This window comes from Lathamus discolor, chromosome 1, assembly GCF_037157495.1.
Source record: "Lathamus discolor isolate bLatDis1 chromosome 1, bLatDis1.hap1, whole genome shotgun sequence".
Classification (NCBI taxonomy): domain Eukaryota; kingdom Metazoa; phylum Chordata; class Aves; order Psittaciformes; family Psittacidae; genus Lathamus; species Lathamus discolor.
In genome coordinates, this window is record NC_088884.1 from 53,645,050 (window position 1) to 53,660,189 (window position 15,140).

General features: G+C 41.5%; 1 protein-coding gene across 3 annotated transcripts in view; it reads left to right on the plus strand.

Annotated features, from left to right (window-relative positions):
* The window catches only part of UTP20 (UTP20 small subunit processome component), a 63,405-nt gene continuing 48,265 nt past the window's right edge, over nucleotides 1-15,140 (plus strand). For 2 of the 3 annotated variants that reach the window (XM_065671466.1, XM_065671471.1), the window contains exons 1-15: nucleotides 5-97; nucleotides 1,040-1,120; nucleotides 1,462-1,528; nucleotides 1,724-1,856; nucleotides 2,216-2,404; nucleotides 3,790-3,871; nucleotides 4,935-5,072; nucleotides 5,474-5,629; nucleotides 6,164-6,310; nucleotides 6,809-6,943; nucleotides 8,376-8,453; nucleotides 9,131-9,309; nucleotides 11,226-11,381; nucleotides 11,867-11,955; nucleotides 14,318-14,423. In XM_065671466.1, coding sequence (XP_065527538.1) covers nucleotides 53-97; nucleotides 1,040-1,120; nucleotides 1,462-1,528; nucleotides 1,724-1,856; nucleotides 2,216-2,404; nucleotides 3,790-3,871; nucleotides 4,935-5,072; nucleotides 5,474-5,629; nucleotides 6,164-6,310; nucleotides 6,809-6,943; nucleotides 8,376-8,453; nucleotides 9,131-9,309; nucleotides 11,226-11,381; nucleotides 11,867-11,955; nucleotides 14,318-14,423 — 1,781 coding nt within the window. In that variant the 5' untranslated portion in view covers nucleotides 5-52. Of the gene's footprint in view, nucleotides 98-1,039; nucleotides 1,121-1,461; nucleotides 1,529-1,723; nucleotides 1,857-2,215; nucleotides 2,405-3,789; nucleotides 3,872-4,934; nucleotides 5,073-5,473; nucleotides 5,630-6,163; nucleotides 6,311-6,808; nucleotides 6,944-8,375; nucleotides 8,454-9,130; nucleotides 9,310-11,225; nucleotides 11,382-11,866; nucleotides 11,956-14,317; nucleotides 14,424-15,140 lie in introns of all 3 variants that reach the window. The other variant, XM_065671479.1, reaches the window with a different exon arrangement.

Sequence of the window (15,140 nt, forward strand, 5' to 3'; positions counted from 1 at the left end):
GTTGGTGTGGGGCTGCGGGGCTCGGGGCTGCCCTACCGGTACCGCTGCCGTCATGAAGAGCAAGTCCTCAGCCCACAAGTCGGGGAACACGCACCGGGTGAGCGCCCGCCCGGTTCCGCAGGGTCTCCGCGGCTGGTGGCCAGGGGAAGGGTCTTGGGGTTTTTATCCTCGGTTAGTTCAGTAGTAGTGCCCGGCTCCCAGAGCGGTGCTGCAGGAGGAGGCGAGAGGGCTGGTGATGTGGTGGAGCCGCGTTGGGTTCCCGCAGCGCTGCGGGGAGACCCGACCGAGACACCGGCGTGGGCGCGCGGCTTCTCCCGTCCCGGATCGGGGACACCAGGCACGGCACAGCCTTAACGTAGAAAGCGATTTAATAAAAAAGTAATATCCAGTGTGGGTATATCCTAGGCGCTGTTTCAGGAAAGACGAGCTGGGCGGTTTGTTGAAATCCGGTGGATTTCATAGAATCACAGAACGGCTTGGCTTGGAAGGAACCTTAAAGATCATCGGGTTCCTGCCCCCTGCCGCGGGCAGGCACACCTCCCACTAGATCAGGTTGCTCCAAGCCCCGTCTAACCTGGCCTTGAACACTGCCAGGGATGGGGCAGCCACAGCTTCTCTGGGCACCCTGTGCCTGTGTCTCACCACCCTCACAGTAAACAGCCTCTTCCTTATGTCTAATCCAAATCTACCCTCTTTCAAGCCATTATCCCCTGTCCTATCACTACATGTCCTTGTAATTTCTTTGCATCTTTTTCACTGTGTTGTGAAAACTTGTGGGTTGCAAGGCGTGGTTGTACAGAGCAAGGGGGGAGGGCCTTGTTCGTGGGCATTTTAAACAGGTTTGGTTTTTTTTTTTTTTGTGTAAAACTTGTAAATAATAAACTCGTAAATCTGTAAATAGTAGGACTGTGTACAGATTGGTGGGTACTGTGTGGCAGCCTGTCTTTAAAAGTGGGGCTTTCTGTTTGCAGAGAGTGTGCTATTAAGAGGGTTGTTCTCAGAACTGAGCAAGAAACAAGTATGTCCTTTTGTTTTACAGTTTCTTACCTTTTCGGAGCGCTTAAGCAATGTTAATATCGATATTATTCATCGGATTGACAGAACAGGAAGCTATGCTGAGGTGAGAACAGTAGTTGTGGTCATTTTCTGAAATCACATCACAAGTAGCTACACTAATGAAAGATTCCCATAAGAAAGATTCCCAAATTCAGGAGGAATTTGGAAAGAAGATCCTGCAAGAGCTGTCACCAGATAATATTTTCATATGTGTTTTGAACATAGAAAGCAAATTCTTATTTTCAGGGAAATTCCATAGCACCTTTTGAAATGAAGTCATCAAGATTTGTTGAAATATTCTAAAAATGTTTGAAGCATTTGGTAGTTTTCTTCATTTGAACCTCTTGTCTTTGCAGGCTGCATTCATTAGGGTTGGTAGCTGTTACTTTATCTTTGTTTTGACAGGAGGTTGAAACCTACTTTTCTGAAGGACTGCGGAAATGGAGGGAGCTGAACCTCACTCAGCATTTTGGTATGTCGTTTTTGTTCAGGTTTCCGGCTTGCCTTAAAATGTTAAAATTTAAAATACATTTCTTCTGCATCCAGAGGCCAGTGAGAGATTTTCTATTGATGGTTTTTTGGACTGGGCACTGGACAGCTATTGTTCTTTGACATCCTACTTCCAACTGGACTCATTTTCAGAGTGTTTCTTTTGTGCTTTGAACAGTGCAATTCTACAATGAAGTGGCCAACAAATGCCAGTCCTTCAATCAGCTGGTCTATTACCAGAGTGCCATTGTGCAAAGCTTGAAGACACATTTGCAAGTTGAAGGCAGTCTTGCTTTCCAACCCCTATTAGAGTAAGTATATGGTAAACAAAATGTAGTCAGAAGTCCTGATGGTATTAAAAGTAACCATGACTCCTGTTGTGAGTGTTCTTTCTTTTTACTATACCTGAGGAATACATAGTAGTGTTTTTGTTTTATGTTAATTATTTATGTCTTCTTGTTTAAACTGCTACCTGCTTGGTTTTTAAAAAATTATAAGACTTTTGCCATCCACAGCTGCCTTATGGCTTCTCCCTTAAACAAAAGTGAGAAGTAAATGTGATGCTGTCTTTCTTTCCAAAGAGACCGTGCTGGATTATGTAATGTCTGACTGGTTTTTTGTTGGATTGTTTTTGCAATGCACTAACATTAGTGTATTTTCTGAAACACAGTCTAGTGGTGCAGCTGGCTCGAGATCTTCAGGCTGATTTCTATCCTCACTTTCATGACTTTTTCCTGGCCATCACCAAGTTACTAGATACACAGGACACAGACCTGCTAGAATGGGCATTCACCTCTCTTTCCTATCTCTACAAATACTTGTGGAGATTGATGGTGAAAGACATACACAACATATACAGGTAAAAGTTGTGTTTAATAACTGTCTCGATCAGCAGTCATTAGATGCTTTAGAAATGTAAATGCTTAATGTTTAATACTTGTTAGCATGCTTTCCCATCTTTCTGAGAGACTCTGAGCCTTTTTATCATACACAGCTCCGTTTTAGATCTTACTGACTTTTATGGGCCACTGTACTGGAGGAGGGATATGGGTTGGGCTTTCGATCTCCTTTTCTCCTGTGGGAATTCGAGAGGAAGCATCCAGTTCAGCTGGGTGAACAAAGCTCAGAAAGACACTGGATTGTCAGAGTCATCTTGAAAATCTGTGACCAAGTCTAAATTCAACACAGGTCTCCTAAGTATCTGTCAAGTACATCTGTCATATTATTTCTGTCTTTCCCAGTTGCAGACACCTGGGCTTGTGACATTGAATGAATTCCTCAAGTCTTTAATCATTCCTTGCTCAGTATTTTCCCCTTTATGTTTTTTCTTTCTTCCTGTCTGTTTAGTGAGAGCAGATGAGACATGCAGTTTTGTATACTTTGAAACTCCTTGCCACAGGATGCTGTGGATATGGAAGGTCACTGTAGAGAAACCAGCCCAGTTGGAGGGAGTTACCAGATGCATAGGAGGCACTGCTGGCTTGAGGAGTCCTTGAGCTGTAGGTGGCTGAAGGCTGATTTACACACGCTTGTCCTATTTTTAAACATTTCCCAGGCATCTGCTTCTGGCTGTTTTAGACTGATTACTTGGCTGGATGGACCTGTGGGCTGACCCAGTATGACTGCTTGTTCAATCTTACATTGCTGTAGTAGCAGTGCTCTTGTTTTTGTCAGCCGTTGTGTCCATATTGCTTCCTCCCAGTTTTGATTTGGAGCAGATGGAGCAAAAGAGGGGTTACAGATTTCCTCCCCAACCCAGCGAAAGCTATCAAGCATATTGAAAAAACTTCTGCTTGGTTGTAAATCTGAGGCACCACTTGCTCTGCACTGAATGTGTGGTGAGCCACATGCAACTGTTACTGATACTTACCAGCAACATGCAAATATTTATCACCCCTGTAAATTGTATATCTTCAGAAACTTTTAAGTGCACAGGAGAGTCTGTGACTTATCAAATCAGTTTTGGTTTACTTTCTGCTGCTGAGTATATATATTGAAAATTTTGATGCTGCATTTCTGAATGTGGCCTAATTTGCCTGGCGTTATCATTTAACCTTCTTGCAAAACTCTGTTCTTTATCCAGGGAAAGTGGGAAGGAATTGAGTCGAGGAAGGTATTTACCTTCTCTAGGAGGACAGGTTCTTAGTGTTTGTAAAAAGTGGCAATGTAAACTGAAAAAATTTTGAACTCGGTGGCAATTCTTGCATTGCCTTTAAGACAGTGGATTATTTTGTGTCTTTGTAGCCTGTACAGCACCCTGCTGGCTCACCACAAGCTTCACATCAGAAACTTTGCTGCTGAAAGTTTTGTCTTTCTAATGAGAAAGGTAAGCGAGGTGTTTGTACTTTGAAGCTATCTCCAGTCTGTGGGTGCTCTTGGATTCAATGTGTAATGCTCGGTTTTCTCCAAAGAAGGGTTAACAAGGCCTGAAGTGGCATCCAGCATGTCATTTGTAGAGAGTATTTTACTGAGAATGTCATGCACATTGTATCAGCAGTGGTAAACAGAGGTCTTGGTGTGCTCTGTTTTAAGAGCAGTTAAACCACATGGCTGTGGTTGGTTTATCTAAAATTACTAGAAATGGTAGGGTAATCTTACAGAAGGAAGGCTTTAGTTCGTAAGTGCCTATTTGCTCACTGACTTTTTCATGAATGCTTTAAGGCCTTTGTAGAAAGAAAATTCTCATGACAACCTTTTTGCACTCCTGAAAATCAAAGTATATGATGTTCCCAGGAATGTCAGTCAAGATCAGACAGCAGCTTTTCATTGAGTGAGGTGTGGAAGTAGTAACTGTTTTTTTTTATTTAGTCAAAATATACAGAAGCCAGGATTTCTGAGACTGGCTAGCAAATCTGAGTATCCTCATTTTTGTCTAAGTTGAGAGACCTTAATAAAGCAAATGTGTTTGTTTATTTTCAGAAAATACTGAACTTCAAGTTAAATCTTCAGAAATGGAGGGCTGTAAAATCTTGGGCCAGAAGTCCTTGCAGTATTTCCGAGTGTAGTTACAGTTTTGGATTACTTGATTCTCTGATCAGCTGCTACATGTCTCTTTGCACACCAGTGCAGCAGCCTTTGTGTTTCAGTTGGGGTCAGTTTAATGGTGCATTTATGCACACGTTTAAAATCATAAAACCCACATATTTCAGCTGCAGTGACCTAAGTAGACCTGTGTACATCTTCAGGCCAGAGGTGCTGTAGTAACCGAATAGCTGATAGTTTTCCTGCTTTCAGTTTCCCTCTGTGGTTGCAGAAATAATGAGTTTGAACTGTTATGGGAAGGGGGGACTCAGAGAGTAATGTGGTGCTGTGGAGCAAATTAATTGCCTCTGTCCATCTGGCAGCTTTGAGTAGAAGATAACCATTTTTTTTCTCCTTACATTTTGTAGGTGTCTGATAAAAATGCAATCTTCAATTTAATGCTTGGTGACCTGGGGGAGCATCCAGAGAAGGTGGAAGGTGTAGGACAGCTACTTTTTGAGATGTGCAAGGGTGTTCGAAACATGTTTCACTCTTGTGCAGAGATGGTAAGGTCAAGAAAAGATTGTTGGTTTAAATATTGCTGTAATGGGGCCTTAGGCAATGCTTAGTGAAACCACTGAGTGTTCTCTTGTTCACCTTGGTGGATGCTTGATGATAAGCATGCTGTTCATTGCTTAACAGGATCTGAAAGCTGCCTTCTAAGAATATTCTTTGAGATAGAAAGGTTGTTTTCAGAAATTCCTGCGCAGTATTCTTGTATATTAAAATAGAACTGCTTGCTGATGGTTCAGGTATTACGCCATAACTTTAATTTTTTTTTCCTGTAATCGTTCTACAAAGAATCAAACTCACTGGAATACTTTAGCAGTATATGCACTAATTAATTTTAGAATTGCTAGATTTATTTTTTAAGTATAAGGACATGATATGCTCTTTTCCTGTGCAGGCTATGAAGTTAATTCTGTCAAAGCTGGGGCCTGTTACTGAAGAAGAAATTGAACTCCCGTGGGTTACTGTAGGGGAAGCCTTTGAGCAGATGATCAGATCAGCTGTAGTGCATATCCATAAGGAGCATTTTGACATTGTCTTCAAGTGCCTGGAGGTATACTGTGTTTTTTTATATTTTTATTTTTATGGTTTTTTTAATTCATCAGTCTGAAAAAATCCTGTGCTTTTTGACAAGAAAAATATTTGTTTATATCCTCTGGACAGAAAGGGACACCAATGGGAGTGTTCCAGAGCAGTTATATTTACGTATAGTGTAATGATATGAGTAATTTCACATATCAGCATAATGATGCGTAAAAAAGTACTTCTGATAATTCCATACCATGGGCCAAGTACTTTATCCTGTTTTGTATGTAATCTGTTGGCCTTTCAGGAGACCCTTGTCTAATGAGTTATTTGTGTTTCTGTCCAAGCAGTCTGGGGTGTGTGTTTTCACATAGTGGGAATCACACAGTGGTTCTGCAAGGTTTAGTTTGTTGAACAGGAATGACAGTCAACAGTAGTTTGTTGGGCAGATGAGATGTTGATTCTTTAGAATGACTTTCAAGTAACAATAAGTTACTTGAATAAGTTACAGGGTCTGATAATTTCTCTGATACATTTTTGCTTTCCTCTTCTATTTAAACAGGGGTCACTCTTAGACTTGCAGAGGAAAATAACTAAGGCCAATTGCTGTATGGTTTCAGAGCAGATGCAGAGGATTCTGCAAGCTTATCTGATCCTAGTGGAACATGCAAATGGATCCAAAATCTCACGGCCTGAAGATGTCTGTCAGGTAGGTCAGACCATCACATTGGCTGTTGTGCCAGAGAAGCATCAGTTGGTACGAAAAGGTGTGGTCAGCTGAAGCACTTGTACGCATTTCTGACGCATTGTTTTGCTTAGGATTTGAGTTGAGTGAACAGAGACCTTTATTCTGAGTATTGCTACCTCTTCAGTCCACTGAGAATGTACCTCTGTACTATAATTCTGGTGTGGTCCTTTAAATAAGCAAGGCTGCTGCTTCTAGAGACCAGTCCCTGCTTCTGTGGAGGAGACCCAGATCCCCATATCAATGATTAGAACAGTTATAACAGATACACATATGTTTGACCCCATTGGGTTAAAATGTAGGTTTAGTGCCTTCAAACTTCAACAGGACTGTTAGGATTCATTTCTGTGAAATAGTTCTTTGGAAAACCTTGTCCTTCTGCTCCAGGGGCTGTGCATGTCATTCAGACCAAGCAATCACTGTCTTCATAGACAAATATCAGTTCTCTCTCTTTCATTTCAGATTTTAATAAAAATGTTACAAACACCAGATCTCTCATCATCTTGCTGCAAAACCCTGCTGAAGACCATTTCTTCATTCCTGCTGGCCAAGAATGTTTTCTTGCCTGATTCTGTGACCAAAGAAGCTGTTAAGAAGGTAACAAGGACTGCTGCTTACAGCAGAAATACCAGAGTTTAAGTTACTTACAGCAGACTGATTTCAGGACATTCTCCTTCATGCCAGGAAATACACTGTAAGGTTCTGTTTAACGTTTCTGCACAGATAAGGGAGAAGCTGCCTAATGCCTTAGTTAATGTCTGCTGAGGTCTTGGGGACTCCTTGACAGTCTTACACAGACGCTGTCAGTGTAGTAGTGCCACTGTGGCAGGTATCTTTGCAATTAAAACTAGGTTCTGATTCAGACACCTACAGCCTCTGTAGAGAATGGAGGGAGAAGAGAGAAGGGACATGTTCTGCTTTAGGTTATAAAGTAGGTCACTGAGTCAGACTTAGTGAAAAAGGTATGTTTTTTCACTAAGTTGCTAAGAATTTAGTGAGCTTGGCTTAGTTTTGTGAACAAGGTTCAGGTAAGTGGTTTGATATCAAAAGTGCAGAGGTAGGCACATTTCAGTACTACCATTGCTCCTGAAGCACTGACAGGGTTACCTATATACATGCCTATCAAATGCAGCCTTGCAAAGGTTAATAGGAGATGCTGCTATGGAGTCTGATTCTTCAGTTTTCTTATTACATTATAATTTTGGACCATAGTTGTACTGTGTGTGTAAACAATATTTGAAAGAAAAGATGTAATGTGATTTACAATGGGAAAACAAGGCTGTTGCAGTTGTTTAAAAAAGATCAGATTTCATCTGGTTTTCAACACATCCTTGATTGTGTTAAAGTAAGATTGGTTCTGCCTGTGGCATGAGTCTAGTTTTGCTCAGGAAACATGGTCCTTCAAACATTTGAAGGTATTTTTGTGGGCTTCTGTTAAACAGGAGGCTTAAAGCTGTCCTTTTCTTCTCAAGGGTCTGGGGAATGAATATCTGGGTGCGTATTTCTGTGTCACACATCTTGGCATTGAGGAGCACTGATCCTGAGTATCTCAAAGGGCTGTTCCTATCTTGGGCCCTTCAGAAGCACAGAGGTTGACTCTGACCATGAGGTAGTAAACTTTCTGCAATCTGCTGCAGAGAAAAAATGCTGAATTGAAAAATCTTTTGGATCTAAGCTTTTTCATAACAGTTGGTGTGTTTTAAGTTTTAGAACTTTCAGCTTACATTTTACACATCATACTGAAGAGGTAAGTAAGCTGACTTGGCACAGAGCCAGCCTGGATCCAGCAGGGTTTGTTAAAAATGACTGTGCTTGTCTGTACTTGAATCATCACTGGAAATAGTACTGCTGTGTGTGCCTGAACTGACAAACCCTGCTAGCTGTGAACAGAGAGCTGGGCTGGATGGCTCAGAATTCAAAGCATGGTTGATTCATAAACCAGAAAAAGTGTCCCACGGGTGATGTAGAGTTTGCTATGAAGTGTTTCTTGTTAATGTGATCTTGTCAGCCTTTCATTTGCATCTTGCAGGTATTTGCAAGTGGATTTGAACGGCCCTTTCTTTTGGACTTCTCTGAAGCAATGTTTACAATGGAGCAATTTGAGAGGGTACGTGGAGGCTTTTGTGCATTAGTTTATTGTTATTGCCAAAGGGAAATCCATAGCATATTTACCTGCCTTGCAAGCTGAAGCATTTTTGTGTATTGACATGATGTTTATTTTAACTTGCATAACCTGGTAAGAACGAAAGAGATTACTTATGCCATTGTGTTGAAGTTTAGTAATGGTGATCAGGGTTGGAAAAGGTGACCGATATCTGTATACTCACAAAGAGAAGCTTGTCTGTTGGGAATTAAAAGGGTAGCCTTGTTATGGGTGGGATGAAGAAGCTAAGTGGAAATTAAGAATAAGGGATGTCTGTAGGTCAGGCCTGGAACTGCTGACCTAGGAGAAATCAAATTCATGAAACAGGGCGGGAGGTGAAAGTAAAGTCAGGGATTGGGAATGTCCTGATGAGGCTATATTTCAGGCAGACTAAGTTTTACATCAAATCACTGTACCTGCTGGGGTGAGAGGATGAGGATGGCTGTGTGCTGGCTGGTGTCTTTGGGCACCAGGACTTATATGTCTGGTGCTTTGCAAGTGCTCGTTTGTCGCTGTTTGGATTCCTCTGTGACTGGTTTCATGTGATTTTGGATTTGATGATGATTGAAGAGACCTACCAATCCTTGACTGTTTTTTTGCTTTTTTTTTTTTTTTTTTTTTTTGTGTGTGTGTCCCTTCAGCATTTTCTTCCATACTTTCTGGCGTATATTGAGCACTGCTTCTGTGGCACAGATGCCCTTGCAAAGGATGAGGCAATGGCAATTCTGGCTAAACTCATTCTGGTGAAAGCAGAACCTCCTACCATTGGTTCAATGCCATTTGAAAAGTATCCTCTCATTTTCACTGAATCGTCTGTCAGGTGAGACTTCTCCAGTTTAGCAAACCTAGATGTGTCTGCATGGCTGCAGGCCTCAAGGCAACACAGAGCTACGTAAAGGTTGTTCCACAGTTTTAGCCAAAGTGGTGTAAATGTCAGCATTGCTGGTAGATTTGCAAACCAAATGGTACAGTAGGATCCCTTTTTTTTTTTTTTTTTTTGTGAGATTATTAGAGAAGAGATACTCTGAAGAGGTTATCGCTGATACAAAAAGACTAGCAAGTGTTGCAGTAGGTGTGTGATGGGGATTTGTTACACCAACATGCATGCTGCATCCTCGGGCAATCTTTGTGGTGAGTGCTGCAGTCCAGGTTCTCATTAACCTGTTGTCTGTGGCCTGTCTTTCTTCCCTGTATGCATGTCTTGTCCAGGAGCTTTCTTGGCAGTAGTAATGTAATCTTAACATAGAGCACAGCTGAGTACCAAAGGGCACATAGTTAATCCAGATACAGCACTGTGCTGACACGGCGTGACTGTTAGTTGCAAAGCTATTTGTGTTGCAATGAAGTGGTCGCTTTCCTCCTATAGCCTCTATGGAAAGATTTGGAGTAACCATTATCAAGCACAGAATGACCATTGCTAACCTACTGGTAACGATTGTTTTAATCATTCTAGTTCAGATAATTCAAAGCATTTACCTGCTGAGTGGTGATTTGTATTGCCTTTTATGTAAGGTTTTATCTTTCCTGAAAGCAATAACTCTGTGGGTTTTCCTAGCTTTATTTAATAGAATGGGAACAGAAGGTTGAATCAGTATAATTACATTTGGTTTTCTTCCCTTGTTTTCTTTGTCTCTTGATCTCCCTGGATTTCCAGTGATATGGAGTACTTAGCTGAGAGGACCTTGGTCCTACCTGGGACTTTATTTATGCTCGTGCAATGTCAGTGGCAGAAATTAGGGCTAGGAGACACCTCAAGAGTTGCATACCTCTTCTCCTGCCTAGGATGGAATTAGCAAGTCCTGAACCATTCCTGAAAGATGTCCAATCGAGTTGTTATTAAATACTCCAAATCTGGAGATTCCAAAGCTGCGCCTGGCAGTCTGTACCAGTACTTTACTGCTTTCATGATTACACAGGTGTTTGTTTGGGTTTTTTTTCCTAGTCCTCAGTGTATGAACTAAGCTTCCTTGATTGCAGTTTAAATTCATTGGTGTTTATCTGCTGGGAACACAAAAAGCAAAGTATTTTCTCTCTTTGTATGCAACTTTTACAAATACCAGGCTTTGATCATCAGAAACATCTGAAATCTTCTTTCTCTGGACCACGATCCTAATTCCTTGAGGTTTCACTTACAAATTTTGTTTCTGAAATCTCTAATGGCTCTTGATGCCATCTCCTTTTTGTTAGCTTCTGTTTTTCTTGAAGGGTGGATCCTATGCAGCTTATAACTGCAGTCTTACAAGCACACTGGGTGGAAAGATAGCTGTCCAAGAGGTATGAAGTACTCCTATTCATATGTCCCAGTATGATGTTAACCCTTTCTGCCTGCAGATGGGCTTGTTGATTTGAGCTTAGCTTGTGACTCCTTTTAAGTCACCACACTTTTAACTCACTGGTTGTTTTCTGTCATTCATTAGTTCACTGGTTATTAACAATAATCTCAGAGATGACTCTCAGGTGCTTCTAGAGGCTGTATGTCCTGCTTGTGAGGGTATCCAACTGAGAACTAGTGTGTTTCCTTCCAGAAATATTTGAACTTGAAATACAGACCTGACATTTCCTGTGGGCCATGTTTGGTGCTTCTTAGCATGACTAGTTAATGTTTTGTGCTGTGGAGGACATTAAAAAGAAAATAAATCCCTTAGGTTGTCCAAGTCCTTTTTGCTACAAGTAGCAAACGTAACTTTGAATATCATGGGAGGAAGTGGTTACTAAAAAGTTTGCTTTTATTTTTAGCTCTAATACAAGGCAACAAACAAGTAAAAGACAAGGAGGAAAGGCAGAAGAATTGGTGTTGGATCATGTACTGTCTTTAATCCATTTACCAGAGAAAGAAGACATCACTGACCTTTCACAGCCTTGGGTTGCCTTGGTTGTACTGCCACATATTAGGTAAGGGGTATTTTAAGGTACTATTGTTATATATTTATGTAATATTTGTCTAGTTGAAATCGGTGTCTGTCAGAAATCATAGTACTAAGGGAAGGACAATAATTACTAACCCTAGTTTTGGGAAACTGGGGTTAGAAGGCAAAAAAAATGCTGTGTGGAAATGACATGAGTAAATGACAGTAGTAAAGTCAGGAACAGGATATCCATTTCTTGATTGCCTACTCCCTAAATTTAGTACTTTAGCACATAGAAAAGTTAATGACATGTTTCAGTTTCCGTGTTTTAAGCACTGACCTCTGGAAGGTGCAGTGAATGCTACAAGTTAAATTGTGAATTGGAAATAGCAAAAATGACTTGCTGCTTGTTTCAGACTTGGGGTGAGCTATCTGTAATGTAATAAAAGATAGATGTCAAAGAAAGCTTTCCTATGCGTGTAGCTGTCAGTGTCACATAGAGGTAAAAGTCTTCCCATTTATTTTGGACAGACCAATGGACAAAGCAAACACTCTGCACCATGTGACGAATTTCATAGACTCTCTCTTCACAGCCATTGACAAAGGAAGCCTCTGCAAAGGTCAGTTACGGTTATTTCCTGTTTAATGGCTTTTTGCTGATATATAAATACATGTAAAACAGTTTTTGTGATGACATAAAGCATGAAAATGAATAGCAGTAGTATTGTATTCAAATCTATTGACAAGCTCATGTGAAACTAGAAAAGCAAAGCTTGGGAGGAAACGCCCTCCAGCAAAGGATTCTGTATTTGCTATTAATAATAATAATGGGGCAGCAAATACTCTGCAAAGTGAAAGACAGATAATGGGGGAGGAGAAGAAGGAAATGAGAAAGTAAAAGGATGGAGATCAGTCTAAACCAGAAGCAGTCAAGTGAAGAAGAGACTTGACTGACAAACTCCAACTAGACTACTCCAGACCTATAGTGCAAAGTTGGGGACATTACCATCTCTGACCTCAGTGACAGCACCAATTCTAAAATGTTGCATCTTTCCTTGGGCATTGGTTGTCATTGTTTGTCTTCCTTCTCTGGCTAGGAAAAAAAAAAAGGGTTTTAACTGTGCTTGCATTATACAGTGCAGTTGTTAATGCAAGTATTGGAAAACCCCAGGTTCACTTAGTTTGAAAGGGCTTTTTCAGAGTCTGGTCTTTTCCCTTAATAATGCCTCTATTAACATTCCTAAATGTATCTGCCAACTGGCTCTGTTGCTTTTCCTTCTATAGTCTTTGTCAAGCATGGTCCTGCTGAATTTAGCCCTTTCTTCTGGTCTGTTTGCAGGGTTTGCATGCTGTCATATGATTATTTAGTGGCAATATACTTACTCTAAAAAAGGAATGCCCAAACTTTCTTTTCTTGGGTCTCATGTCAGCTCTGCAGCAGCTCTGTGTGCGTGCAAGAGGCATGTTGTTGTTTCTTCCTTTGCCTATAAGAGAAAACAAATGCAGCCTCAGTCCTACACTTCCGCATCCTGTTGTCCCATCTTACACTTCTTTGCTTGATTTTCCTCACCTTCCTCCCGAGCTAGGGTTCCTGGACACTTTCTTCATCCTCTGGCATTCTTTCCAGCTCCATGATCTCTGCAATTCCTTCACATTCTATTAGCACTCCAGTCGCCTCTCACAGCACATGCAAGGCACACCCGAGCCCTGTGCTCCTTATTTGGCTTGTCTGGCCTCTGAGGCAAAATGCAACCCCTAGAACTGGGTGTTTTTCTGCGGTTGTCGTGGAGTGCAGGGAAGATGGCTGGCAAACTGGGACAGAGCAGCAGCAAGTTAACCCTGGCAGCTGTTATGGGGTAACTGCCTGTATGGAAGTGGTTACCCTATTGATCATATAAGTGTTTCTGGAATGAGGTAGGAGGTACCGTCTTTGTCCAGCATAGACATACTACTACCAGATGGTATGAATATTGCACTTTGGGAGCCTGTGCCCTTACACTAAGAAGCTTCATTCTGCCATTACTTGCTGTTCTCCTCTCTTTGGGGAGCTCCTTGTGGACATTAATGGTGAGCAGGATTCAGCACATACCTGGCAAATGGAGCAACTTGGAATAGAGGGACATTTTCAAAGGAATAAAGAGGAAATGAATGCTCACTTCCCCTTCTTGCCCATGGCAGTTGGCAGTATGTAAGAAAATCATATAATTTAAAAACTTTATTCAGTTTGCCTGATTTAGGAACAGTGTTCTGCTGGGGAAGCGATAAAGGGGATTTTTTTAATTATTAATTTTTTAACAACCTACGTGCCAACTTAAAAGTGTCAGGGGAAAGGAGTTGCCCTTCCCCTTTCTTACCTAGAAGGGCTTTAACTCTCCTGTGCTTCTGGAAAACCCTCGATCCCTAAAGGAGGCTGAGAGGTTTAGGAAGGAGACATGATCGCCCTAACAAAGTTCAGCAAACCCTCCTTCCATGCACTAACAAATATTCAGTCCTTAAGTATCTGGAACGGCTTTGTAGATCTCATACTGTATAGTGCATTGCTGAAGTGCCAGAGTTTATAGGCACCTGTGTGGTAGCATCGCTTCTCTTTTGTTGCATTCATATCAATTTGGGCAGCATTTTCTTCATTTCTGAGTATCATTTGTAGCATAGAGCTATCTGAGACTCCTGCAACAGTGTTCAGCTCCAGATCTCTGTTCTCTGTATATGCAGATGTGATGGAAACAGACGCAAACTGGGAGCTGCTCACAGATTTCTGTGCTGGCTTGCAAAAATAAGTAGGCACTTAACTTTGATAGTCAGAGGAACATTTCCTTTATGGGTTATGATAATGGTTAGGAAATACACATGCCATTTCTGGGATCCATATATTATGCTATTTCTGTGACTCCAGCCATTTCAGGATGGGCAAGCACCATACAAACACAAGTCATTGAGAGCTGTGTAAATATACAGGCTGTTCTTGTTCTCTCCCTGCTCCAGGAAGCCTGTTCGTGGCCTGCCAAGCTGTAAGTACTCTCCTTAGTTTGGCAGAGTCTTCTGAAATACTCCATTTGTTACCTGTGGAGCGTGTCAAGAGCTTGGTGACGTAAGTAAACTCTGCCTGTGATCTTTTCATGATTTTCTAAGCCACAGTGAGTTGACTTTGCCTTTATGTAGGGGCTTGTTAAATGCCTCTTTGTGTGTTGCCCATTCTGTTTTCGCCGACGCGTTACTTCAGTGTTGTGGTTATGTAAGATACCAATGCTGTAGGCACTGTTTGTTTGAAGAACCAGGTAGATGTAGTGCCTGTTCAGTAATATTTTCTCTGCAAACTGAAGTTTTCTTAGACAGCGTCAGGGTAGTGTGCCAGGTACGTTTGGTCTAGTTTCACCTAGGATCGCCAAGCTTAGTGACTGTGTGTTACATTATAATGATAAAAGAGACGGGAAAGTGCTTTCTGAGTTGTGTCAGAAGCCTCAACTGCTGCAGTCTGTGGTAGTGTTGGGATTCCACCCTGTCTCTACATACCCACGTATGTGCCTGTTGCACAGTGGGGAGGTTTTGTATGCTTCATTTTATTTGTTGAAACTCTGTTCTGCTTATAATTAGCACACATAACTGAGAGGCTGGAGGGATCGAGGAAGATCAGTCTCCAGCAAATCCTGCTGAACTTGTCTGCTATTCTTGTTGTGCTGGATCATCTCCAAGTCTTCAGTGGCTTGAGCTTCCAAACATCCTGTTCAGTTAGGAAATCATGGTGCCCATGTCTGGGGCATGATGGAGATGAAACAGCTTGCCCAGATCAGACAGGAAGTCTTAGCAG